This window comes from Monopterus albus, unplaced genomic scaffold (assembly GCF_001952655.1).
Source record: "Monopterus albus unplaced genomic scaffold, M_albus_1.0 scaffold198.1, whole genome shotgun sequence".
In the NCBI taxonomy this organism is placed as follows: domain Eukaryota; kingdom Metazoa; phylum Chordata; class Actinopteri; order Synbranchiformes; family Synbranchidae; genus Monopterus; species Monopterus albus.
Genome location: NW_018128078.1, coordinates 571,843 through 599,774, shown reverse-complemented (window position 1 = coordinate 599,774; position 27,932 = coordinate 571,843). Strand labels below are relative to the sequence as shown.

At 45.5% G+C, this 27,932-nt stretch overlaps 1 protein-coding gene across 1 annotated transcript in view; it reads right to left on the bottom strand.

Moving 5' to 3' along the window:
- The window catches only part of LOC109970431 (titin-like), a 206,786-nt gene that overhangs the window by 7,269 nt on the left and 171,585 nt on the right, over positions 1 to 27,932 (bottom strand). The window contains 34 exon segments of the mRNA XM_020617984.1: positions 1 to 4,171; positions 4,326 to 4,931; positions 5,091 to 5,396; positions 5,481 to 6,056; positions 6,396 to 6,695; positions 7,343 to 7,645; positions 7,744 to 8,328; positions 8,428 to 8,730; positions 8,872 to 9,174; positions 9,279 to 9,578; positions 9,772 to 10,059; positions 10,383 to 10,976; positions 11,162 to 11,443; positions 11,653 to 11,955; positions 12,141 to 12,446; positions 12,685 to 12,984; positions 13,091 to 13,381; positions 13,547 to 13,852; positions 13,947 to 14,249; positions 14,408 to 16,474; positions 16,592 to 16,891; positions 18,141 to 18,425; positions 18,659 to 18,952; positions 19,132 to 20,895; positions 20,989 to 21,294; positions 21,378 to 21,680; positions 21,790 to 22,095; positions 22,245 to 22,532; positions 22,646 to 22,942; positions 23,078 to 23,380; positions 23,639 to 24,226; positions 24,475 to 24,771; positions 24,885 to 25,631; positions 25,695 to 27,932. The exon segment at positions 1 to 4,171 is cut by the window's left edge and continues 16 nt beyond it; the exon segment at positions 25,695 to 27,932 is cut by the window's right edge and continues 40 nt beyond it. Of these exon segments, the coding sequence (XP_020473640.1) occupies positions 1 to 4,171; positions 4,326 to 4,931; positions 5,091 to 5,396; positions 5,481 to 6,056; positions 6,396 to 6,695; positions 7,343 to 7,645; positions 7,744 to 8,328; positions 8,428 to 8,730; positions 8,872 to 9,174; positions 9,279 to 9,578; positions 9,772 to 10,059; positions 10,383 to 10,976; positions 11,162 to 11,443; positions 11,653 to 11,955; positions 12,141 to 12,446; positions 12,685 to 12,984; positions 13,091 to 13,381; positions 13,547 to 13,852; positions 13,947 to 14,249; positions 14,408 to 16,474; positions 16,592 to 16,891; positions 18,141 to 18,425; positions 18,659 to 18,952; positions 19,132 to 20,895; positions 20,989 to 21,294; positions 21,378 to 21,680; positions 21,790 to 22,095; positions 22,245 to 22,532; positions 22,646 to 22,942; positions 23,078 to 23,380; positions 23,639 to 24,226; positions 24,475 to 24,771; positions 24,885 to 25,631; positions 25,695 to 27,932 (21,109 nt within the window).

Sequence of the window (27,932 nt, the reverse complement as noted above, 5' to 3'; positions counted from 1 at the left end):
ACACGGTAAGTGCCAGCATCTTCAGTGACACATCCAATGATTTGGAGAGTAAGAACTCCGCTCATGTTGGTCATGTGGTATTTGTTGCTCTGATGAATCTCTTTTCCATTGTGGAACCACGTGACTTCAGGCTCAGGCTTGGCCTGGACATTTAAGGTGAACCTTGTATCGGAACCATAGGGTACACGATGAGATCGCATTCTGATGGTGATACGTGGGGCATGGTCAAGACTGAAGGGAGCCTGTGTCACCACCTCAAATGTCCTCTCCACTGATCTCCTCTCCGATCTCAGAGCCTTCTTCCTGTCCTCATACCTGGATGCAAAGTCAATTCTACTAAGGGCCACTTCTGTCTTTACAGCCTTTTCTGAGGTAGGAGATCTTCTTCTGTCAGGTTCAGGCACTGGCAGCTTCTTGATTGGTTTAGGAATATATTCTGAGGTAAAGGCTGTCAGGTGCTCAGGTTCAATGCCCTCAGAGACCGTCGCAACAGTGACACTTGTTTCCTTTTTTGAGGCTCGTGCCTTCTCCTCAAACTCCATGCGTTTGAGTTCACTCTTGTAAGAGAAGATTCTCTGAGCAGTTGTGTGTGGCCGCAGCAGTTCCAGATCTTCTCTCTCTTCATACACCCTCTGCTTCTCTCTCTGAGGTTTGTATGTGGCTTTGTCATGACGCTGGCGGAGGTCAACAAAACTTGGACCAGCCTCATATTTAGATGGAATTCGGTAAAAGTCATATCGTCGAATGTCTTTTTCCTCTTCGTCATCACTGTACACTCTTCTAGGGGATGAGGGACGCAAAGCAGCCAGCTCAAAGCGAATTGGGCTAAGACTAGGTGGAGAAGCAGAGTAGCCGAGCTCCAGCTCTTCCTCCAGACGAAGCCTCTCTTCCTCAGTTCTCTTCATGGACAGGTACTCATTCACAGATAGCAGCAACTCCTCATCCGAAAGGTCACCCAGGGACCTCCTCCTGATCCTGCGGTAGGCCACCATCTCAGGGGAAGGAGTGCGGTGCCTTGCAGGTCTTACAGTCTCCAGGTCATCTTGAGTCATGGATGAGATACGCCACTTAAGCTTGTACTGGTCCTTAATTCTGACAGGCACTTCATAGAACTGCTCCCACCTGGAGAGGCGAATACGCTTCATCCTCTTCTGCTTGATTTTCTCCATAGGCTCAGGGAACTCATACTGATCCCGTAGTTTCTTGTACCATTTCATGTCAGAGAGTGGCTTGAAGTGTTTTATTCTTACATCCTCCTCAAGAACAGCCTGGTTAATAACACGAGGAGTAGGGACGACATAGGGCATACGCAGTCTTTTCTCATCTGCACGCTTCTTCCTCTCCTCTTGTTCTTTTTGTATCTCAGCCCGAGCCCTCTCATCCCTCTTAGTTGTCACAGCAGGTCTGAACATGGTTGCTGCCTCCCTGACAGCTTGTACTGCTACAGGTGGTAGAGCTGCAACAACAGTGCCAGACAAAATCTGAGACAGTCTTACCTTTTTGTCCATTTCTTCCTTTCCAGCTATCTTTTCCTTCTCCTTTTCACTGGTCTCATATTCCTTCTGTACATGAGTGACACGCTCTACTTTAAGTGTTGCCTGGCAACTGGCAGATCCAGCAGAGTTGGTAGCAGTAACTCTGTACACGCCAGAGTCTTCTGGAAGAGTGTCTTTGACGTGAAGGACAAAGTAATCCAGACCTTCATGGACAAGCTCAATAGAGGGTCCAAAGATTAAAGGCGTGCCATCCTTCTCCCATTTCAGTGTGGGATGGCCAGATACCCTAATCTCAAAGCGCACGTTCTGGCCTTCCTTGCATTCAACATTGGCGAGCAGGCGTTTGAACATGGGCCTCAGGGTGAGATCTGCTGGTTTAGGTCGAGGAATGACAGTAAGACGAGCTTTGCAGCTGTCATCACCGTACCTATTGCGAGCCACAACACTGTACTCAGCATCATCTTCCTTCTCAAGATTGTGTATAATCATTTGGTACAGACCCGTGTCACTAATGAAGGTGTATTTCTTGTCGTCATGTCCGGGGATGAGCTTCTGTCCAGATTTGTGCCAGATGACACGAGGCTCAGGGTGAACAGTGATGGTAACACTAAGGCGCACATTCTCACCAATGTAGGCTGTACGGTTAACCAGAGGAAAGGTGAACTCTGGTGGCTTCTGAAGCATTCTGTCAGTGTCAACTCTGCGCTTTGTTCTCTTGACGACTCGGGTGGTGAAGAAGTCATGATAAGATCTGACACGGTGGATAAACAGCTCCGCATAGACACTGTCCTCACCATACTCATTGACAACCTTGCATCTGTATGTGCCATCATCTGCCCTTGTGACCTTGTTGATGGTAATTACAGCCAGGCCATCCTCATACTCCATTTGATATTTGTCACCACCTTCAAGTTGCCGGACGCCACAGTACCAGGTCACTTCAGTATTGCTATCATAGTTGTCAATGATGCACATGAATTTCACGCTGTCTCCCTCATTGGCCACTACATGGCTAATCTGGCCTCCAATAGGACCATGTTCAAATGGAGCAATCTTCACCTTGGCAACAAAGACACCACGCTGGGACCTGATAGAGCCGCCACTGGCCACACGAGCTGCAGAGACAACAGTGCTCCACGCTTTCCTGACCATTGTCTGGTAGTATCTCTTATGTCTGCTGGTTGGAATCGCTCTGGTGCTGATTTCCTCTGCAGGCTTGGCCAGCCAAGGATGCGCCAGAGCCTCAGTAGCAGTCATACGATGTTTACGTTCCTTTGTCATTAGGCGGTCTGTGAAGTCTAATGCCTCAACACTGACCTGCTTGAAATACTCATCATCATAGCTATAGGCTGCAGTAGAGATGTTGTCAATCATCTGTTGGTTGGTTTCAGCTGTGAATGGATTAAGACCACTGAGGAGTACATAGGCAAGGACGCCAACTGACCACATGTCAGTGACAGTGCTAACCATGTCACACTGGTGGATCTCAGGGGCTGCATACTCTACAGTGGTATACTGAATCTTGAATTGGTCTCCAGGGGTCAGGTGTCTGGACTGGCCCAACTCAATAATCTTCACATGAGAGCTTGTTCTAGTTGTGTACACAATGTTCTCAGGTCTGATATCAAAGTGTCCATAGCTCTGGGAATGCAGAAACTGTAGAGCTGAGCAAATCTGCCTGATGTAGTTAACAATCTCACGCTCACTAAGCTCAAACTCAGCTGTGCTGAGGCGCTCAAAGATGTCAGCACCAGAGATAAAGTCATAAATCATCACCAGCTCCTCTGGGCTGCTGAAAGACTCATGGAGGAGGAGGTAGTTAGTATGTCTGGCCAGTTTCAGCGTTGCAATTTCTTTCTTGACTATTGCTTGATCAGCACCCCTCACTTTAACAAATTTAGCCATGTAGGTCTTTTCAGAGCTGACTTCAACACAGCGGTGGACAATTCCAAACTGACCTCTGCCCAGTTCTTCTGCAATGGTATATTTGTTGTATAGATTCTTGCATTCTGAATGTGGAGCCTTGCCCGTGGGGACACGTCCAGTTTCTTCAACCTCCCTGTCATAGAGCAGAACTCTAGATCTGTCCTCCTTGGTCACAACAGCCCCACTGGTCTCAGATGGAACACTCTGTCCAAACTTGTTCTCAGCAATGACTCTGAACTGATAGCTGGTTCCTCCAAACAGGCCGGTAACAGTATAGCGAGGGTCACGGGACTGGGCAACACGCTCCCACATCTCAGCTGTGGTGGGGCACTTCTCAATGATGTAACTGATGACCTTGCTGCCGCCATCATTTGCTGGGGCCACCCAGTTCAGCGAGACTGAATCTCTGGAGATGTCACTGGCTTTGACACCACGTGGAGGATCAGGCACATCAGCCACATCCAGCTCAACTGTTTGCTGGTCAATGCCAAATCTGTTCTTGGCACAGACAATGTAGAAACCAGCATCCTTCTTGTCCACTCCGTTGGGGAACACCAAAGAAGTGAATGATCTTGTGACAATAACCTGGTAGTGGCCATTGCTATCAATGAGATCTTGTCCCTTCTGCCATGTAATGACCGGATCTGGTTTGCCACTAAAAGGAATCTTGATATTGAGCACTTCTCCACGCAAGGCAGGGATGGCTTCTTTGTCCTTCAGGTTCTTTGGCAAGTGAATCTTAGCAGGGACTAGAAATGAGAAAAACAGTTTGAAATCTTATGTTTTATCTGAATTTTAAACAGTAGTTTAATATGTTTACAACTGTATTATACAACATACACTACCAGCCAAAAAAAAGTCAGTGGTGATTCAGTTGACAAAACTGGGAATCTGTGAGCTTACGTTCAACATCCAGAGAAACTGTAGCACAGATAGAGCCTCCCTGGTTGGTGGCTCTGATCTGGTATACAGTGGAGTCTTCCTCATCAGCCTCAGCGATGACCAGCTGGTGGTAACCTCCCTTGAATTCCTGGATTTTGATCTTCTTTCCATCAGAATGGATCTCCTTTCCTTGTCTGAACCATTTAATTACAGGCTTAGGCTGTCCAGTGATCTTGCAGACCAGGGCAGCATTGCTCTTGTACTTGACACTCATGTTCCTCAGCTCCTCCTTAAAGGCAGGAGCCTGAACCTCGATGGCTGCAGCTGGAACGAAGGGAGAAGTCTCCTCGCTGTAGTCGCTCTGTCCTCCTAGATTTTCACATTTCACACGGAAGATGTACTCCACACCCTCGGTTAGGTGCTTGACAGAGAACACTGTCTGTTTGATCTCATCGATGGTCACCAGAGCCCATTCGGTCCATTCCTTCTTGTGCTTCTTGTGCTTCTCCTCAAGGCAATAGCTCTTAATCTTGGAGCCACCATCACTGAGAGGAGGATTCCAGGAAACCACACAGGAGTCGTTGGTGATTCCAGAAACAGCTGGTGACAGAGGTGGTGATGGTCTCTCTGTGGACAAGAATATGTAAATGTGAAACCACTGACAGTATTTCTGCACAATGTACCTAGGTACCTCTTTGATATGATGTGTAACAGCTTTGTCCTTAAATTGATGACATTAATTTATGAATTACTTTAAAACAAATATTTATATCAGATTAAATTTACCTAGTTGGCTCTTGACAAGGATAGGTGAAGTGTGCTCCAATGGGTCACTGCTGCCATAGCGATTCTGGGCATAAACACAGAAGAAGTACCCAGCACCTTCAATGAGGGTGGGAACACGGCAAGATGTGCCATTAACTGATGATGACACCAGTTCCCACTCTGTGCCCTCCTTGTCCTCACGCTTCTCCACAATGTAGTTGGTGATCATGCAGCCTCCATCATCCTTGGGGGGCTTCCAGCTGATGACGACGGAGTTCTTCAAGAGGGCATCCAGGACAATGGGACCCTGAGGTACATCAGGTTTGTCTGGAAACAAATTAAATTCTTTATAAATCTGATATCTTTACAAATGCATGCATTTTTGTGCTCACCGCAGGTAATGGAACATACCATAGATTTCAACATTAAATGCAGTGTCAGCCCTGCCAAAGTGGTTGTGCAGCCTGATCCTGTATTTGCCTCCATGGACTCTGCGCTGCACATTCTTAATGATCAGGTGTGTGTAGTGCTCGGTGGTCTCAATACTGATGTCCTCTGTGTTCTCTAGGGTCTTTGCCCCATGCAGCCACATGATTTTTGGCACAGGGCGGCCAATGTAGACAGCATGGATGCGTAGAGTGGTTCCCAGACCAGCATAGTAAGTTTGCTTCAGTGGGTAGTCAGGGTTGAAGGATGGAGCAGCCTCTAACACTAGGATGCCTGTGGTTTCAGCTTCTCCCGCATCATTGACAGCCTTGCAGGTGTACTCTCCCTCATCTTCCTGCTTGTCAGTCATGATGGACAGGGAGTGGTTGCGGCCATCAGAGCTCATCTGATACTTGTGGGACTCGACAATCTCCTTGCCAGCATGATACCACTTGATTTCAGGAATAGGCCTGCCAATAATCTGGCATTTCATGACAGCAGGCTGGCCAAGCTTAGCAGTCACTTCATCCATTTCCTTTCTCAGACCTGGTTTAGTTTCGACTGTAAATACAAAACAAGGCAGTAAATTTATGAAACATACCGTACTTTCCGGACTATAAGCCGCTACTTTTTTCACTCCATGCACACACCCTCATCATGGACAACACCCGACGAAATGCCTATGATGCCGCTTCAAGTTACAGGCAATCGATCTGGCTGTCGAAATATCTCATGTTACAACATGGACACCTGCGGCTATGTACAACATGTTTTTTCATCTTACATTTAGTGGGTGCGTCTTATAGTCCGGAAATTACGGTATTAGTTTTAGTAATATCTCAGTTAAGTCAGAATAAATGGCTACAGATATTTTTCACACAGTATATTTCAGTCCCTCACCACTCATTTTGGTCTTGATGCACGTGATGGTCCTACGAGGTCTGCTCATTCCTGTCTCATTTTCAGCAAACACTCTGAACTCATACTCTGTGGCCTCAGCCAGTCCAAGAATGTTGAACTCCTTTTCCTTCAGCCTCTCCTTATTGCATTTCATCCAGGTGCTCTCAGTGGATTTCCTGTACTCCACCCAGTAGCCCAGGACCTCCTTCCCACCATCGCACTCTGGAGCTTGCCAGCGGATAGTGATGAAACTGTTTGTCACGTTCACAATGTCAATCTCACCTGGTTGGCTTGGCTTGTCTGGAAGGAAAGACACCAAAAACAAGGTAGTTTAATTAACACTTGTTTTGCGATTCATGGCATCCTTTTTGATTATGGCTTTGATGTTTGTAAAGCTCTATTCTGAGAGAGAATTTGTTGCAGCCAGCTACTAGAGGGCATCTTGATTAACTGATTTCACTTGGGTTTACTGTGAAACATTTACATCTGATTGTCCCATGTCCATTACAATTGCCTCAACTATTACAGTAGAAAGAAAGAAAGTCACTTTCAGCTTTTCCCGTTTAGGGGTCGCCACAGCAAACTGTCACACTGTCGACTCGCATGTTGACATTTGGCACGTGTTTTACGCCGGATGCCCTTCCTGACGCAACCCTGACTCGAACCCGGGCCACAGCGGTGAGAACCACTAGCCTACCAGGAGGGACAGCTTAAGAAAGTCACTTTCGGTTTTTCCCATTTAGAGGTCACCACAGCGAATTGTCACACTGAGGACTCGCATGTTGACATTTGGCATGTGTTTTACACTGGATGCCCTTCCTGACGCAACCGACTCAAACCCAGGCTGCAGCAGTGAGAGCGCTGCGCCTTAACCACTAGCCTACCAGGGACGGCTGCCTCAGCTATTACAGTGCTATCAATTATTGGTAATTTCTTGGGAGACTCACCAAATGGATCCTTGCACGTGACTGGGTCAGACACAGGACCAGCATAACTCTCGCCAATGTCATTGACGGCAACAATCCGGAACTGGTAGTCTGTGTCAGGGATGAGTCCATGCAGCGTAAACATGGTAGAGGTGACCTTGGTCTTGTGACGGGACCATATCTCAGCTGACACCACCTTGTACTCAACAAAGTAGCCAGTAATGGCAGAACCACCGTCATCCTTTGGTCTGGACCAGGCCAAGGCCACAGAGCTCTTGGTGATATCCATGATCTCTGGTGGGGTGCCTGAAGGCTCGGGAGGACCTGTTTTATAGAAAGAAAGAAAAAAGAATTTTGTGATCAGTCACTGAATGACCTCATATAGTTCAAGACATTTAAAACTGAAGAAGGGTAATACTTACAGAGAGGTGTCTTGGGCACCAGTGGTTGCTCTGACTTCAAAGAGGCACTGATACCGAAGGGGTTTTCAGCTGTGACTTTGAAGTGGTACTCTGTTCCCTCCTTCAGGCCCTTGACAACCAGGTGAGTGTCAGTTACTCTAGAATCCACTGTGTACCATGCATTTCTGGCTGCCTCGCGCCTTTCTACAATGTAACCCAGGATCTCGGAGCCTCCGTCATCAGTGGGTGCCTTCCAGGAAACCTTGACAGAGCTGGCCTGGATCTCCTCAAAGACCATTGGTCCCTGTGGAACGCTTGGACGGCCAATGACTTTCACCTTGATTTGGGCCTTTTTCCTCCCAACCTTATTCTCCAGCAAGAGGTCATACACACCAGAGTCATTCCTCTCAGCTCCCTTGATCACCAGTTCACTGGTGTCCTCGGTGGAGGCGATCATAGCCTTGGTGGGGACTGTGCTGCCATCCTTTAACCACTTGCAGATTGGTTGTGGTTTACCCTTGATGGGCACTGAGAGTCTAACCACTCCTCCCTGGCGAACCACATATACATCTTTGTATTTTAGCTCCAGGTCATAGTCAGGAGATTCTGCAGAAGAATGATGTTACAATACCAGTTTTAGTCTATGCTAGCTTTAAACATATTATCATGGTGCAGATGTGGTTAATGTAACCTCTGCATCCTTACCAAGCATCTCAGTTATGGTGACAGTTCCAGGCACTTCAGCGGGCTCTCCAGAACCACCAGCATTGCAGGCCATGACACGGAATTTGAACTCTTCTCCTTGTGGCATGTTGGTCAGGGTGTACTCACAGATCAGAGATGGTGTGGTATTGCATTTGATCCAGGCCATGGTTCCCACCTTCTGCATTTCAATCAAGTAACCATCCACGCGTGCATCTCCCTCATCGTCAGGAGGACTCCAAGCCAACGAGACGGAGGATTTGGTGGTATCGGTGATCCTCGGGTTCTGAGGACAGCCAGGTGGATCTGAGCAAGGAAGAGAAGCATGTCAGTATTTTTAGATACCACTTCAAAAGATATAATGCGTTTTCTCTTTATTTTTGGTATCACATGCTGTAATTATGAATTCACAGTTGTATTTAGTTGTATCTCAAACTGTTCTCTTACCGATGGGATCTGTTGCTACTGCTGGTTTGGATGGCAGGCTTGGTTTGCTCAGTCCTCTGGCATTGATGGCAGTGATTCTGTGCTCATATTCCAGACCCTCGATAAGCTCTGTGGACCTATATCTGGTCATGGTGACAGGATTCTTGTTTGCACGCACCCATCTGTCAGACCGGACTTCTTTGCGCTCAATAATGTATCCAGAAACCTCAAGACCGCCATCTTCATCAGGTGGGTTCCAGGCCACGGTCATGCCATCACGAGAAACATCGAAGACAGTTGGACGTCCAGGGGGTCCAGACACATCTGTGAAGGAAAGGATGCATGTTAACATACTGCTGGTGACATTATTCTGTCTGTATACTAATATCAATTTAAAGTGTAATGTGGGAAAAAGACAGAAGATTTACTCGTTAAGCTTCTGCAGGTGACGACCTCAGACTGTAGGAACTCTCCAGTACCATAGCGATTCAAGGCAGCTGCACGGAAAACATATTCATCTCCCTCAATCAGGTTCTCAAACTTGAAGGTTGGTCGGCTAATGGATTTGCAGATAGGCACCCAGCCAGGTCTGTGAGCATCACGCTGCTCCACCACGTAGCCACTGATGGGAGCTCCACCATCTCTGACTGGAGGATCCCAGCTGCAGGTGACTGTGGTGGCATCAATCTCATCAAACCTGATGGGTCCCTTTGGTTCATCAGGTTTAGCTGGTAAAGAGGATTAACAGAATTAATAGTTACAGTCAACATAACTGACTAAAATGCAAGTGTTAATAAATACTTGGTACTGATTGTTTATAATATGTACTGTAGAAATTGATTGACCATATTGTAACCTGCTCTTGATGAACACCAGCAGTAAATAGTGATGCAAAAACAAAAACAAAAGATGGTTTCTTACAGAGAATGATGACCTTGATGACCTCAGTTATGACACCAACAGCATTCTTCACCTCTAGGGTGTAGTCACCAGTGTCGTCAATGGTGGTGCCAGACACAGTCAGTTTAGAGAACTTGCCAGTGCTCTTGATCTTGATGCGGTCTGTGATTTTTATCCTGTTGTCACCAAGGTACCAGCAGCAGATGGGAGGAGGCCTTCCACTTATGGGTAGGTCCAGCTCCAGAGTCTTGCCAGCCAAGACGTTGACAACCTTTTGAGGAATACTGGAGAAGTCCACCATGGGCATAACTGGAAAAGAAAGGGAAGGAAAAAAACTCAAATGATCAAATAATTTACAGTCAAGACAACAGGTGGGAAATAAACTGTGAACTGAGCCATGATGTTATACTAACTGTTATTTCTGGGAAGAAAATCTTAAATATATGATTTCGGGAGCAAAAATATGCAACCTTGTGTACTCTTTCAGACCCCTTTGGATAAGTAGCCAAAGAATGGTAGAATGCAGTGTTTTTATTTATACATCTTTGGTAGGTAGGTAGGTAGGACTTGCCTGAAATATTGTAAAAACATGTCGTATGTAACTAGGTGGTGAACTATTCCATGTCTGTTACCTCTCTGATCCAGTACAGTGACGGCTGTAACAAGCTCTTTGGGCTCACTGGCTCCTCTGGTGTTGATTGCTCTGATTCTGAACAAGTATTGTTCATTTTCATTCAGCTTCTCAATTGTATGCTCAAAGTCTGTGAGCTTCAGTGTGGAAACCTTCATCCACTTGTCAGTGCCGAACTTGCAGGCCTCGATCACGTAGCCTATTAGTCTGCTGCCACCATCATGCTCAGGCTTCTCCCAGCCCAAGGTAACAGTGCTCTTGGTGATATCAATCACCTCCAGCTTGTGTGGTGGCAGAGGCACTTCACAAGCCAGGATGGCATCAGAAGTCTCACGGGGCTCTCCAATACCATAAATGTTCTCAGGAAGCACCCGGAAGTAGTACAGCATGCCTTCCATCAGGCCATCAATCTTGTAGGATGTCTTGCTGCACTTGGAGGTGATGGTTTTGTAGGCTCTCATGGAGGCCTCACGCCTCTCAATGATGTAATTGTTGACTGGAGCTCCGCCATCCACAGTTGGGGCTTCCCAAGAGATAGTGGCAGAATCCTTTGTCAGCTCCTTGGTCTTGATTTGTCCAGTTGGTCCAGGAGTATCTAACAATGAAAATAAACCGTAGTTAATATAAAACAATTCCCAAAAGCTACTGTAGTACATACAATCAAATTAATAGCAAAATAAATTTCTAGTAGAATTAACAATTAAAAAATCCACAGTATATTATCAAGGTAGGTAATATGTTTTATTTCAGTTCAATTCTCAGACACTGTCATGAACTTACCATAGATCTTGACCAAAATGTTGACTTCCTGTTTCCCAGCAGAGTTCTCAGCCACCAGTGTGTACTTGCCAGCATCATAGCGGTGGACCTTATCAATAACGAGTGTGGTGGATGTATTGGTGACCTCAATGAAGCCTCTGTTGTGGAGGTCAACACCAGACTTGCTCCAAGTGATGGCAGGAGTGGGACGACCAGTGACACCGACGAACAGGCGGAGAGAGCCACCAGCACGCAGGCAGATGGTCCTCTTCAGGTCATCATGGAGGTCAAAGTCTGGAGTTTCTGTGTGAGGACAGGATTATTAATATATGGTTTGTAACGTTGGTGATACAGTTATTTCAAAGTTATCACAAATTAAATAAAAAAAATTTCTACTGGAAGTAGAAGACACAAATTAGAATTTTATATGTGAATGAAAAACATTTTTATTTTTTATGTTCTTGTTGTGTGCTAAGTTCAGCTGATTTATTTGTAAGTTGTTTGTGACTTACCAATTCTCTCCACTGGCTCAGTCTCAGCACATGGTTCACTGAAGTCTCCTGTACCGTTGATGTTGATGCCGGCCACTCTGAAGCAGTACTTCTTGCCTGGAGAAAGCCCAGTCACCACATATTCTGTAGCATACAGGGTCTTTTCATGGGCCTTCTTCCATTCCTCTGCTCCAGCTTCCTGCATCTCCAGGATGTAGCCTATCACATCAGCTCCTCCATCTTCCACAGGGCGTGACCAGGCCAGGCTGATGCTGTCAGCATGGGTGTCAGTGATACGAGGAATAGGAGGAGGAGCAGGGGTGCCTAAAAAAAAGGACACAAGGATGAAGATCAATAAATGTGTGATGTTGGAAAGGATTTACTGATGTGGTAACAGACATGGTTAATCACAGGCACAACCCCGATCTAAAAGATGAGATCTGTATGCTTAAGATCATAATCACTTGCATGTAACATCAGTTATTTGGACTTGAACAAACTGGACTTACATGTTGGCACTCTGCAGACGACATACAGAGAAACCTCACTGGGTTCGCTCTCTCCAGCCTTGTTGATGGCTGTCACTCTGAACTGATAAATGTTGCCTTCCGTCAAACCGCACACCTTCAGTGTGGTGTCTGTGTGAGCTCCATCTCTGTTCACTTTCACCCAGCGGGCACTCTTTCTCTCACGCCTCTCCACCAGGTAGTGGATCAATGGGCTGCCGCCATCACTCTCTGGTTTCAGCCACTCGATGGTGGCAAAGTCCTTTCCTGAAGCCAGGATCTCTGGAGAACCCGGAGGAGTTGGCACAGCTGGAGGAAGACAAAATAGAAGAAGGGTTATAAAGAATTTAATATGTGAATGAATTCTCACTGCAACCAAATTTACTCTTAGGGCACTAGGCTTTGTTAAGATTAGTCTTGACTGGATCTTAGAGGGATTCTTTAAAAATAAAAGAGTAGGAACTGTCTGGCCTCAGAGATTTCTGGGATATTATGCTTTTAAAGCAGTGTTTATAGGTGTTACTTCACAACGATCTGATGTACTTACTGAAAGTGTTTCTGGCAACCATGGGCTCTGACTTCAGGTGGACTCCAGCTCCATACTTGTTGACTCCCCGGACTCTGAACAGGTACTCTGTGTTCTTGAGCAGTCCAGTGATGTTGCAGGTCAGCTCCTTGCACTCAGCGTGCATAATGATCCAGTTGAGTCTGTTGGTGTCACGCCTTTCCACAATGTAGTGGGAGACCTCATCGCCACCATCCTCGAGAGGAGGCTTCCAGCTAAGTGTGCATGACTCCTCAGTGATCTTGCTGATCTTAATACTGCCTTCACACACTCCAGGGGTGTCTGGAAAAAACACTTAAGTCACTTTGGATAATGGCAAAACAAATATTTCCAATGTGATCTATAAATGCAGCAAATGAGATGGTTGAAAAATAAAAAAGCTGCTTACCTAGCACTTTGACGTTGACCTCAGCACTCTTGGTTCCACTTACATTCCTGACTGTGAGAATGTACTTTCCAGTGTCCTCTCTATCACAGAACTTAATAATGGCCATGGCCCTGGTGGGGGTGTACTGCAAGTGGTACTTTTCACACAGCTCCAGCTCTTTTTTGCCCTTGGACCAGGAAGCCTTTGGGTCAGGCCTGCCTCCCACTACAGCATCTAGAACCAGGTCTGAACCGGCTCTGACTGTCACAGTTTCAGATAGAAGTTTGCTGTCCAGCTGGGCCTTTGGAGGCTCTGTTTGGTGGGAAAATGCAACATGGTTATGAATAAACTTTTCATTAATGTGAGACTCTTTTGCTGGGACTGTAATATAGTCACATGAAATTAAATCTAAGGCCAGAAGTGTGAAAGTGTGCTGCACTGGTGGTATTGTAACACAATCGCAGATGCAGATCATACCGAAATCGGTCTTGCACTGCACAGACCCAGTGGACTCTGAAGGTGTGCTGAAAACCTGGTTGGCATTCTTGGCGATGACTCTGAACTCATAGGGCTCTCCCTCTCCGAGGGCAGTCACAGTGTAGAAAGTCTCTGTGACATTGGTGTAGTTACACTTCAGCCAGTGGCCATCACCACTCAAAGTGTACGGCTTGCGCTCAATGATGTAGCCCACAATGGGACTTCCTCCATCATTCAGTGGAGCAGACCATTTGAGGGAGACAGTGGTTCTTGTAACATTTGTGACTTCTGGCTTACTTGGTGGATCTAAACAAGAGAACAGAAATTCTGTTAGAAATGTTGGAGCAAATTAATTAAAAATTCACTGGGTACTGTGATACTAAATTGTTTCAAAACTCACCAACTGGGTTTTGAGCAACTGCTCCCTTAGAGGCCTCACTAGCTTTGCTCAGCCCAGCGCTGTTCATGGCATAAACCCTGAACTGGTACTCTAGGCCTTCAACCAGACCATCCACCGTGTAGTAGCATTCAAAGCAAGGGATCTTGTTCACTCTCACCCACAGTATATTGTTCCTTTCCTTCTTCTCAATCCAGTAGCCTGTCACCTTACTTCCACCATCATGGTAGGGCTCCTCCCATTTCAGGGTCATTGTGTTAGCAGTGACATTGAAGACTGAAGGCCTTGTTGGTGAGCCAGAAGGTGCTGTGATTAAAAAGTGACATGTTGTTGTTGAGCACAGTAACCTAAATTACAGCCTTACTCACTAGCAATCTAAAAAATGCTAAGAAAAATAGTTCATTATTATTCATACAATAAATTGGTGCATACACTGAAAAGGTAGTCTATGGAGTGGTACTTACAGAAAGGATGTTCTGCAACAATAGTAGAAGACTCAGTGGGCTTGCTGACACCAAATCTATTCTCGGCAGAGACCCTGAACGTGTACTGCATGTATTTGGTCAGGTGACTGACATGGAGAGATCTGCGTTTTACACTGGAGTTGATCAGCTGCCAGGCGGTGGTGCCAGACTCGCGCTTCTCCACAATGTAGCTGGTGATATCAGTGCCACCATCATCCTCTGGTGGTTGCCAGCTAACAACACAGGACTCAGAGGTGATGGATGAGATTTCAACAGGTCTAGCTGGAGGACTGGGTCTACCTATGACATTAACTTCAATAGTGAAGGTCTTGGTTCCTGCGATGTTCTCCAGAGTCAGGTAGTATTTACCTCCATCTCCTCGCATGGCTTCCTTGACTGAGATACTGGTTCTGTCCTTAGTTACTTTGATGGAGACTCTGTCTGAGTTATTTAGCCTCATCTCCTCCAGCTTCCAGGTGACATTAGGAGCAGGTCTACCACTGATGGGAACATCAATGGTGACGGTGCTGCCAGAATTGCATGTGATCAGCTGGTTGGTGATCTCGCTGAGGTCAGCAACAGGTTCAATATGAGGCTCTTTGACCAGCACAGGTGCCAGAGTTTCCCTAGGTCTGCTGTAGCCAGCTTCATTTTTAGCCTTCACACGGAAGTCATACTCATCACCCTTAGTGAGCTTTTCAACCACATAGGCCTGATTCTTGGTGTTGCCAACCACAACCCATTTGTCTGTACCTTTTGGCTTCACCTCAATTATGTAACACTGGATACGGCTACCGCCATCATGCTCAGGTTTCAGCCAGCCCAGTGACACAGAATTGTCTGTGGTGTCCAGGATGTCCATTCTCTTTGGAGGTGCTGGCTGTCCAGTGGCAGTGACAGCCTCAGTCAGCTCATATGCCTCACCCACACCATACTGATTCTCAGCTGAGACTCTGAAGAAGTATGGCACGCCCTCCAGCAAGTCCTGGATCTTCAGGAAGCGGTTCATGCATTTGCCACCAGACTGCTGCCATGTGCGCCGACTGGCCTCGCGCCTCTCAACAATATAATGATGGATTCGGGCCCCACCGTCATTGAGAGGAGGCAGCCAGAAAAGTGTGACTGAGCCTCTGGTTACATCCTTAAAAGCAACAGCCTCCGGTGGTCCAGGAGTGTCCAACACCTTTACAGTGAATGTAACAGCCTTGCTGCCACTGGTATTTTCCAGGTTTACAGTGTATTTGCCTGTATCATATCTAGAGCAGTTTTCAATACTTAGAGAACTGTAGGCACCTGTAGTCGTGATCTCTGACATGACACCCAGCTCTCCTTCCTCCTTCACCCAGGTGGCAGTGGGAATAGGCTTTCCTCTAAAGTGGATGCCCAGGCACACTGAACCACCAGCCTTGACAATGTGTGTCTGCTTGAAGGCGGCATCAATATCCACCTGTGGTGGTGTCAGCCTGTCAATAGCCTGAGCAGGTTCTAGAGTTTCCTTGTTGCCGCCTCTACCCATGTGATTCACAGCTGCGACACGGAACTTGTACTCAGCTCCCGTCTGTAGACCAGTCACCACGTAGTTTGTTTCTGCCACCAGCGCCTCGTTTACTCTCTTCCATTCTGTGTCTTCTCCCTTCACCATCTCAATAATGTAGCCCAGGATCTCCATGCCTCCATCGTCTGCAGGCCTGCTCCATTCCAGACTGATGGAGGTGTTGGTGGAGTCACATACACAGACCACAGATGGAGCACAAGGAATATCCTTTGGCTCGGCAGCTTTGATAAGCAATGAGATGTTGCTAGGAGCTCCAACACCAGCGTCATTCACAGCCATGACACGGAACTCATATTCCATATTCTCAGTCAACTGAAGCACTCTGTGAGCACATTCGACAATGGGCTTCTTGGTCATCACCTTGTAGAACCGAACCGTTTTCTTTTCTCGTTTCTCCAGGATGTAGTACTGAATGGGGTTTCCTCCATCAGATGTTGGAGGAGTCCAGGACAAGGTGATGCTCTCTCCTGTCACATCTGTGGCATATGGAGTGCCTGGAGCATCAGGCATAGCTGAGGGAACAATTATGATTCATGAGCATAACGTGCACATTGAGTAAATATGTTGTGGAAATCAAATCTTTTGCCCAAAATATATATATAAAAAAAAAAAAAAGCCTTTCCACTTACTGTACTGCAGCTGTGGGATGACAGGGCTGGATTCCAAAGGTCTGCTAACTCCAAACTTGTTAACAGCAGAAACTCTGAACTGGTACTCATCGGTCTTGACAAGCTTGGTTGCATTGAATGTGCACACCTCACAATCATCAGACACCAAGGCCCAAGAGATCTTGGCAGTCTCACGTTTCTCAATTATGTAATGCAAGATCTCAGAACAGCCATCATTCTCTGGTGGGTTCCAGGACAGAGTGCACTTGCCCTCCGAGATGTTGCTGAAAGTGATGGGTCCTACTGGCTCCCCAGGTGTGTCTGCATAATGTATGTGTGTAAAATTGATGTTAGAACAGAAATAAGATTTATATAAATTAGAGATGTTCTAATCTGATACTAAGTATCAGCGCTGATCTGGGCATATTTCCCAGGATTGCTATGGGCCAGAATAAAGCCGATGCAGTTCTTTTCCATATTTACAGCTGCAGTCCTGTATGTGAGCGGACTCGGTCAGATTTTTTGAGACATGTGTCACACAACCGATAAACTGAAGTATGAATCAGTCCAACTGTCTACACTGCTTGCATGTTGGCTGGCACAGCACCTGCACTGTAGCCGCGACCTGAAGCCTATTTAAGCTTCAAATCTTTTTTGTCAGAACTATGTGTAAACTGCTCCACAGAATCCTCCAGACAATGACAGCCCACTAGTTCAGGCCAGAACTCCACCACAGAGGATTACATCAAGCAAAACCAGTGAAAACACACGGTCCATCACCTGCTACCTCAGTCCTACTGAATGTGCAGTTTTTTGTGTGTAGGTTGTATTTGCTGTACTACGGGTTGGGTACACTGAACACAGACATGTAAGTGTAGCCAGTAATTCCCTCACTGTCTACGATCTGTCGGAGCTTTGGGCTGTAGGTTTCCCTTCTCCAAAGTGTCTCTGGAGGCTCCTCTGGGTGTTTTCGTAGACCAGGCGACTGAACACATGGCAGATATAGCATGAGCCTCCTGCAATGTGCACGTGAGCTGTGACGCGCTGCACATGCTGTGCTTTCGGTGTAGAAATGGTGAGTTTTACACTTCTGTCCAGTGGAGCTACGGCAGTGCCACCTTCTGTTACTGTGGCGTTATCAAATGGTCAAACAGGGATATCTGACCCGGACCAGTTACACCAACTGTGTGTTCACGTACGGACACGAAGTAGGAGACAGTATCTGTCCTGTGATGAGCCTGTAGCTCTGAGAAGGGGGTGTCCTGCTCCCAGCTGTTCTTTTATTCATATCAATCATTTAAGATAATGAACTTCATATTTTGGAACCAGGACCTGCTCCAGGATTTGGATCAAGGAGCTCCTGACAAGCACAGTGTGCATGATTAATTTCACTTTCAGTGTGTCAGATATTTATTGAATATCGGATCAGAATTAGTATCAGCAGATAATATGAAATGAATCGGCTCTGTATTGGGGCCAAAACACCTGGATCGAGACATTGCTAATATAAATATATACAGTGTAATTAAGTGCACTGTAATATACACAGAAAAATGTCAAAACTCAGTACCTTGAACTTGAACAAGGATGTTCTCCTTCTTGGTTCCAGATACATTGGTAGCCTCCACGGTATAGAGGCCACGGTGTGTACGGTCAGCATCCCTGACAAACAGGGTACTGGATCCAGCTATACTGATAATGTCCATCATCTTTTTGGTAATCTCCACACCGTCTCTGTACCAGACAACCTTGGGAACTGGGCGCCCAGTGATGGTCACCTTCAGCCTGATGTTGTCTCCTGCCTTGACGGTCAAACCCTCAAAGTACTCTGGGCCAAACTCAATATTTGGAGCAGCTAGTTTAGAGAAAAGGGGAGGCATTAATTTAAAGTCTTGAGCTTTACTGAACTTCAAATGTAATTTTCAGAGAGATGAACTGAAGGGTGTGATTTACAGTCTTGCATGTTTAGTCAATGTGCAGTTACTAACTGGGAACAAAAGCAGTGTTCATACACTACATAATTTTACCATCAATCTGGAGGTTTAATACTACAACCATCTAGGCTCTTACTGTCTTGTGATTACTTACCGTTCTCACTTCGGACTACAATCAAGCCAGAGGAGTTGGAGGGGGGACTGATGACACCCATGGCATTTCTTGCAATGACTCTGAACTCGAAGCGTTGATTTGTTGTCAACCCAGGGACAGTGTACTGGCATTTGTGTACATCGGTCAAGTTAGCTTTGAACCAGCGCCCTTCTCCTTGGCGTTTCTCAATCGTGTAGGCAGTAATCTTGCTACCACCATCACGTTTGGGTGCTTCCCATTTCAGTGTCACAGAGTCACTAGTCACATCAGTGTAGTCAGGCTGGCCAGGAGGATCTGAAAGAAATTAGATATATTTTATAACTTAATTGCTTAAGTTTGTAACTTATTTTTCATTCTGAACATATATTCTATTCAGATTTTAGGACATATTCTTTTGCTAAACTTAGGCTAGTTTAAATATGCTGTATAAGTCTAAGCATATAGAATAATGCAATAACTGAATTAGCACTCACCAACAGGACTGACAGCCATGATTGGCTTGCTCTCCTCACTCATTCTACCCAAGCCAGCATCATTCTGGGCATAGACTCTGAAGGAGTACTCAAGGCCTTCAATGAGTTCCAGAATCCTGTATTCTGTTTCTCTGATCAGCATGGTGTTCACCTTTTGCCATATAATGCTGTTCTTTTCCTTCTTCTCCACATGATAGCCCTGGATGGGAGTACCGCCATCATAGTTGGGTTTCTCCCACTGGATGGTCATGCCATCACTGGTGACATTGTACACGACTGGCCTGCCCGGTGGTCCTGGAGGCCTAAACTGGTGCTTGGCGATGACCATCTGTGAAATCAGAGGCTCGCTGACACCATATCTATTCTCGGCACACACTCTGAACTGGTACTGGGCATCCTTGATTAGGTTGGGGACTTTGAACTGAGTACTCTGTACACTGGTGCACACCATTTTCCAGTCAGGTTGGGAAGTGTCACGCTTCTCCACAGTGTAACAAGTGATATCTCCACCACCGTCATCACTGGGCTCTTCCCAGGAGATCATGATGCTCTCAGATCTCACTTCATCCAGTCGGATGGGTCCAACAGGCTTTGAAGGGGGTCCGAGTGTGATTACATATATGTGGAAGGATTTCCTGTTGACTTTATTATCAAGGGTCAAGGAGTATCTACCCTCATTCTCTTTCTTCACATTCTTAATCATCAAAGTGGCTTTGTTTTCTGTAGTCTTGAAGCGTATTCGGTCACTCTCTTTCAGAGGTAGGTTGTCCTTCAGCCACAGAACAGATGGTCTGGGCTTTCCTTTGTAGGGCAGCTCAATGTGCACGTTGTGACCGAGGCGAACACTGATACTACCATCTGGGTACTCTTCCAGGCTTGCCTCAGGTGTAATAACATAGTCAATAACCTTGATAGGCCCGATCTCAACAAAGTCACCCTGTCCTTTCTCATTCCTGGCAGCAACTCTGAAGAACATATCTGAGTGCTCCTTGAGTTTCTTGACCTCAAAATCACACTGTCTGCTGGTTCCTCCCAAAGACCACTCCCCATCCTTGAGCCTCTTCTCAATGACATAGTCAGAGATGATGCTGCCACCATCATAATCGGGCTTCAACCACTGCAGAGTGACAGATGTCTTGGATGAATCCTTCATGGAGACATCCTTGACTGGTCCTGGAGTCTCTGTAGCCTTTACAGGATCCGCTGTTTCACTTGGATCACCAACACCATTCTCATTCTCTGCTAATACACGGAAGAAAAAGGCTGTCTTTTCAGAAAGGTCTTCAACTGTGTAAGTTGTGTCTAGGCATTTGCTTGTCACTGCATAATATGATCTCTTGGAGGAGTCCCTCTTCTCAACAATGTAATTTATTATCTCAGCACCACCATCAAGAAGTGGAGGCTCCCAGCAGAGAGTGACCTTTCCACGGGTTACGTCCTTTAGGACCAGGTTCCTGCACTGAGCTGGAGTATCCTGGACTTTCACAGACAGGGTCAGTGTCTTTGGCTCTCCAACACCATTCTCAATCTTGACTGTGTATTTTCCAGTGTCAAGCCTGGTCACATTGCGCATAACAAGAACTGTGGTAGTGTCTGAGTGGTGGAACTCGTATCTGGGGTTGCGATCAATGCATTCTTCTCCCTTGCTCCAGGAAGCAGTTGGAGCAGGTCTGCCCTTCAGAGGAACAGACAGCTCTGCATCCTTGCCAGCCTTCACAATGTAGTGAGTTCTCATGGCCACATCTGTGTCGATTTGAGCCTCCTCTGTGAAAATCATGAAAATGGTCACACACGGAGTGAGAACATAATGTGATGACAACTGAAAACACATTTTCAGTATCAATGATTAAAAGTTACCCAGGATATCCTTAGCTTGCACAGGTTCAGTCATCTCCAGAGGCTCTCCACGGCCAGCACAGTTGACAGCAGAGACTCTGAAGTAGTAGTTGACATCTGGTCTTAAGTCATGCACTGTGTACTCTGTTGTCTTAACTTCTCCCTTAGAAGTAATCATAGCCCATTCTGTTTCTCCCTCTACAAGCTTCTCCACCATGTAGCTGGTGACCTCACTGCCTCCATCCCATTGTGGCTTGGACCAGCCCAAGGTAATGGATGTCTTAGTGGAGTCCACTACTTTCAGCTTGCGAGGCTCATCTGGTGGATCTGTAAGTAAAAGGTATTTGCTTATTGAGGGGTACATTTGTCTTTCTTTTTTGTTGGAGATCTATGAATGTTAGATTACTTACCAACTGGGTCAGCAGCCTTGTAGTAGTCTGATACATCAGAGAATGGTCCCTCTCCAGCCTTGTTAATGGCACAGACACGATACTGGTACTCATTTCCTTCTGTCAGGTGGTAGACAGTCTGTTTTATGTCAGTCACAGGGTCTTTGTAAACCTTGATCCAGTGCAAGCTTTTCTTGTCACGCCTCTCCAGGTAGTAGCCAGTCACTGTGCTACCTCCGTCTACAGCTGGTGCATCCCATTCTACCACCATGGTGGACTTAGTGATGATGTTCACCTCAGGCATATGAGGCTGGCCAGGGGTTACTACAGAAATGCAAATGTCAAGACAGTAAGGAAAAACTCCTGAGAATAACATGTATGATAAAAACCAAAGAAAAATTGCTAAAAAGTAACTCTATAGTCTAAAACTTACCAAAGGCATTCTTTGCGATGACAGGCTCTGACACCAATGGCTCTCCAACTCCATACTTATTAACACCCATGACGCGGAACACATACTCATTTCCATGCATCAACTTGCTGACACAGATATGCGTCTGCTCATGCCTCTCTGAAACTGTCGACCAGACCACTCGACTGGTTTCACGCCTCTCGACAATGTAATGGGTCACCTTGGAACCTCCCTGGCCAGACTCTGGCACAGGTTCCCAGCTGAAAATTATCCTATCTGCTGTGACAGAATTGAAATTAATGATGCCAGCTGGAGGTCCAGGTTTGTCTAAGGGAGATTAAAAAAAGAAAAAAGGAAGAGCATATGAATATAATATATAGAAATGATGAAAGATTGTAATAAGAAAAATTTAATTCAAACCAATGAAAAATTTTGAATTGTGCAAATATTAACACAAGGCAAGAACTCCTAAATACCTAGGATTACAATTCTGATGTTTGCAGATGCTGATCCGAGAACATTCTTGATCTTGATCTCATATGAGCCTGAGTCAAAGCGAGTTGCATCCTTGATCAATACAGCAGAAGAGTCTGTTGTGCTTTCAACAGACACAGTGGAAGTTGTTACCAGCTCCTTTCCATCCTTGAGCCACTCAATGGTTGGTAGAGGCTTGGCAATGATTCCAAGTCTAAGCTTAACTGAAGCTCCAGCCTTGTAATGAACTACATCCAAATACTCTGGAGGAAGGTCAATGGCCGGGGCACCTGTAGGAGACAAGATATTGATATAAGCAATGCAGAAATAAATCTGATAGAAGAAAAAAAAAAAGAAAAAACGACAACAAAGGCATAACCATATACAGAAATCAAAAACTCACCACATGCATCAACACAAGTGACTGGGCCAGCAATAAGAGACGGGTTGCTGACAGACCCAACAGCATTCTTGGCGTACACTCTGAACTCATAGGACTCATCCTGGGTTAGTCCGGATACAGTGAAGCCCAGCTCAATGATGTTTGTAAAGTTGGCCTTCGACCATCTTCCACTGGGAGCTTCTCTCTTCTCCACACTGTAACCGGCAATCTTGCTACCACCATCATATGGAGGTCTCTGCCAGGTCAGACTGACCGAGTTCTTTGTCACTTCTGTGATACGAACATTTGCTGGGGGCTCTATAACAATGATGTGAAAAGATAAAATTTTTGTTCAAAGGTAAAGTTAAAGGGTCTTCTTAGTGCAAACTCATATTATTTAAGACTTTGTGTATCCTTAAAACTGGAGATGAAAATCCAAATAAAAACACTTACCACAAGCATCAATAGCTAACACCTCTTCAGAGGTCTTGCTCATCTTTCCAATGCCAGCTGCATTTTCAGCTGCCACCTTGAATTCATAGATGACACCAGGGCAAATATTTGTGACTCTCCACTGGTTTCCTGGGATTGCTGTCTTATTGGCCTTCTGCCAGAGGATGCTACTCCTTTCCTTCATCTGGAGATGGTATCCAATCACAGGGTTTCCACCGTCACTGACTGGTTCATTCCAGCAGACTGTCAGGCTCTCTTTAGATACAAAGCTGACCCATGGTGTGGATGGAGGTCCAGGGATTGCTGTGATGGACAACATTCATGTAAGTGTTTACTCAGAATGATTCATCATCCATAAAACACACATTTTAACAGGAAATTGTAGCAGTAAAATTATGACCAACATATCAACAATAACCGATACAATCAACAAAAAAATAAGATAAAATGTGTTTATCCTGAAGGAACTGAAAGTAACTGATGTTTGTTGCTCATTGGCTGTAGTTAAGAAACAGAATTATTAAAGCTACACAGTAAGGCAATTCATGTAGAGTGACTTACTGTATGGAAGCTTTATCATGACTGGCTTGCTGTCAATGTGGTTGCTGACACCATAGCGATTCTCAGCTTTGACTCTGAACTGATACTCCTCTCCCTTGGTCAGCTTAGTCACCTTGATCGAGTTTCTGGCAACACTAGTTGACACTTCTGCCCAGGTAGGAGTGCTGGTTTCACGTTTCATTACAATATAGTTGGTAACAGGACTGCCACCATCATACTCTGGTGGAGCCCATTTCAGACACACAGTGGTCTCACCAACCTCTCCGATCTCAACTGGACCAACAGGAGGTCCAGGTCTGTCCAGTACAACGAAAATAATGAAAATCTTGGTGGTACCACCAGCATTTGAGGCTGTGACTTCATATTTGCCGGCATCACTTGAAGCACTTTCATTTAAAGTGATGATTAAGCTGTCTGGTGTCACTTCTGTTAGCAGCCTCTTGGATCCCTTGATGACAACATTGTTCTTGGACATAGTGACCTTTGGCATAGGCCTGCCGGTGAGAGGAATCTCAAAGGTCAGGTCAGATCCTGCCCTCACATAAACCTTATTCTTGGGATAGTTCTTCAGGTCAAACTCTGGAGCCTCTGTTGAAAAAATAAGATGAGTGTGATAAGTAATGTCACTGTAAAACAAGTACACCCATCAGTTTTATTATGCAGAAATGCATCATTTCCAATCATCATTTTACTTTATGTATTACCTTTGACAAAAAACATCTATAGAAAAATATTAAATTGTATTTTCATGTATGGCAACCTAGGGATAATAAAAAAAAAAAAACAATGAACAGCACAAATAATATCAAAATGTACTTGTAAAGCTGGAGTAATACCATGTATTTCCTTGACAATAACAGGCACAATCATCTCTTTAGGTTCACTGAGTCCAGCGTGGTTCTCAGCACAAACTCTGAAAAAGTACTCTGCACCCTCCCTCAGGCTCTTGATGGTGTGGGTCATGGTCCTCACAGTGGCACACTTCACCCACTTAGTATGTCCCTTCTCCAGGGCACTGATGACATAACCGGTCACTCTACTACCACCATCATATTCTGGTCTTGTCCAGGCAATTGTAACGCTGTCCTTGGTAACATTTGCAACTCCAAGTCTCATAGGTGGACTTGGTACCTCTGTAACAAACAGCAGGAAATAAAGAAATTTTTTAAAAAATTTAAAAAAAAAAAAAAAAAAAAAAAAAAAAAAAAAAAAAAAGAAGCATAAAATCAACTTAAGTTCATGTTACCTGTAATCTTAGTTCCAGCCTTGACCTCTTGAGGGACACCCACTCCATACTCATTTTCTCCAATAACTCTGAAGTAATAGACAGCTCCCTCCTGCAAGTCTTCCACCTTGTAAGTCAGTGTGTGGCAGTTGCTGGTCATAGACACCCATGCCTTCATGCTGGCCTCACGTTTTTCAACATGGTAGGCCTTCACTGCATCACCACCATCATTTTCCGGAGCCTCCCAAGTGATGGTTGCAGAATCCCTAGTCACTGCTGAAACTTTAACATTGACAGGAGGTCCAGGAGAGTCCAGCACCTTGACAACCATGGGCAATGTTGCTTTTCCCAGTGATGATTCGATAGTGACACAATACTCTCCAGAGTCATTCCTATTTGACTTCTCAATAGTCAGTGAAGTGCTGGATTCTGTTGATTCAATGGTTCCTCTGACTTTCAGATCAACACCCTCCTTGGACCATGCTGCTGATGGCACAGGTTTGCCCTTGAATGGTGCATTGAGAGTAAATGCTGTGCCATGCTTAACTATAAGTACTTTACGCATCTCACTGTCTACATCAAATGATGGCTCTGCAGTTCTTTCTGTTGCTGCAACAGCATCTGAATATGGGCTACGCACACTGCTGCCAACTTTGTTTATTGCTTTGACACAAAATTCATATTCTTTATCTGCCTTTAGTCCAGTGATAGTGAACTCCAAGCTCTTGGTAAGAGGGATAGCCTCAATCCATCTTGCTAGTTCTTGAGGTGATTCAGGTATCTCTTCCTCATATTCTTCCTCTACTCCCTCAACCTCTGGTTTGTGGATATAGTCTCTGTATTCTACACTGTATCCAAGGATGGGAGCACCACCATTTTCTTTTGGTGGTTTCCAGACAATGGACACGCTATCCTTGGTTGAATTGATAATCTTAGGCTTGGTCGGACGAGAAGGAACAACGAGAGGGTCCAATGCTCTAAATGTTGCAGAAGGTTCACTTGGGGGACTCAGACCAGCTGCATTTTCAGCATAGATTCTGAAGTCATACTCACAACCCTTGCGCAGTTTGGCTGCTACTGTTGTACATTCCACAACTGGATGGGTCCAGCGCATCCCTGTCTTCTCCCGACGCTCAATTATATATCCAGTAATCGGGCTGCCACCATCACTGGCTGGCTTGCACCAGGTGAGGGTCATTGAATTTCCAGTCATTGTAGTGACATCAACATTAGTTGGAGCAGTGGCAAAAGTGTATGGATCTGTAGCCTTTACAGCATCACTGTCCAGAGCCTCCCCAAGTCCGTGTTTGCTGACAGCCAAAACCCTGAACATGTATTCATTGCCTCTTAGGAGTCCTGTGACTTTGAAGTATGTTTTTGTGACATCTCCTTTCACCAGTGTCCATGCCAAGTGGCTAGTGTCACGTTTCTCAACAACATAATGTGTGATGTCAGCACCACCAGCCTCCTGAGGAGGACCCCAAGACAGAGTGCACTTCTCAGCAGTGAGACCTGAAATCTGTAAGGGTCCTGCTGGGGGTCCTGGCTTATCTAGGATCACACAGTTTATTGGCATGGTAACTGTTCCAGCAATATTCTGTAAAGTCAGGACATACTGTCCAGAATCTCTTCTGATACAATCCTTGACAATGACAGAAGTACTAGTATCTGTTGAAACAATCTGGATTCTAGCTCTCAGCTCAATCTCTTTACCATCCTTGGTCCAGGAAATGACAGGAGCAGGACGTCCAGCAAGGTCAGCATTAATCTTCAAAGTTTCACCTGCTTTCACAAACACAGTCTCTCTAAACTTTACATCCACCATGATGCGCGGTGGATTCACATCATCTTTGACAGTGATGGAGCCGGTGTTGTCAGATGGTTCACTGAGCAGTCCAACTGCATTCTTAGCAATGACACGGAAGTCATATTGGCTGTTTTCTGTAAGGCCTGTCACATCATAATGGGTCTCAGGCACATTGGTAAAGTTGCACCTTGTCCAGCGTCCTTCAGGAAGTTCTCTGCTTTCAATAATGTAGCTAGAAATCTTGGCTCCACCATCATACTCTGGTTTATCCCAAGACAAAGAGACAGATGTTCTGGTAACAGCAGTGACCACAGGTGTGCCTGGAGGATCACATGGATCTCTGGCTGCTACGGGTTCACAGGCTTTGCTGCATTTACCAATACCAGCAATATTTTCAGCATAGATACGATATTCATACATTACGCCTTCTTCAATTCCAATGACTTTGTATTCTGTGTCTTTGATCATTCCTCTGTTCATCTTTGTCCAGAGAATGCTAGAACGCTCTTTCCTCTCCAGATGGTAGCCCAGAACAGGACTACCGCCATCACTGACTGGCTCATTCCAAATCACCAACATGTAAGACTTGGTGGCCAACTTCACTATAGGTGTGGAAGGAGGTCCAGGCTGTTTGAAGGTATACTGAGCAGTAATTCCAGGTGAATCTAGATATGTGCTCTTTCCATAGCGATTGACTGCATAGATGCGGAATTGGTATTGTGATCCATGTGTTAGGTGTCCAGCTTTGAAACATGTTCTAGCAACATTACTTGCTGCTATCTGCCATTCCTGTGTGTTTGTATCTCTCTTCTCCACAATATAGTTACTAATGGAGCAGCCACCATCATAATCTGGTGGTGACCAGGACAGTGTGATGCTATCTGATGTTACAGCATCCACCTTGATAGCTTTAGGTGGACCTGGTATATCAAGGACAACAACTCTAATATCTGCTGTAACAGTTCCTGCCGTGTTGGTCAGTGTGATCTCATACTTGCCAACATGTTCTCTTCTAGCCTCTTTAATGATTACTTTGGATGAGGTTGCAGCAGTTAAGATGGTCACTGATGACGTTTGCTTCAAGGGAAGGCCATCCTTCTTCCAGGATACAGCAGGCTTTGGCCTGCCTTGTAGTGGAACCTCAAGTGTGAGGTCATCTCCAGCTTTCACACTGTAGGTAGTGAAAAGTAAACTGATAGATGGTTCAATTGCAACATCCTTTGCTACCACAGGCAAGCCAAGATCTTTTGGTTCACTCTTTC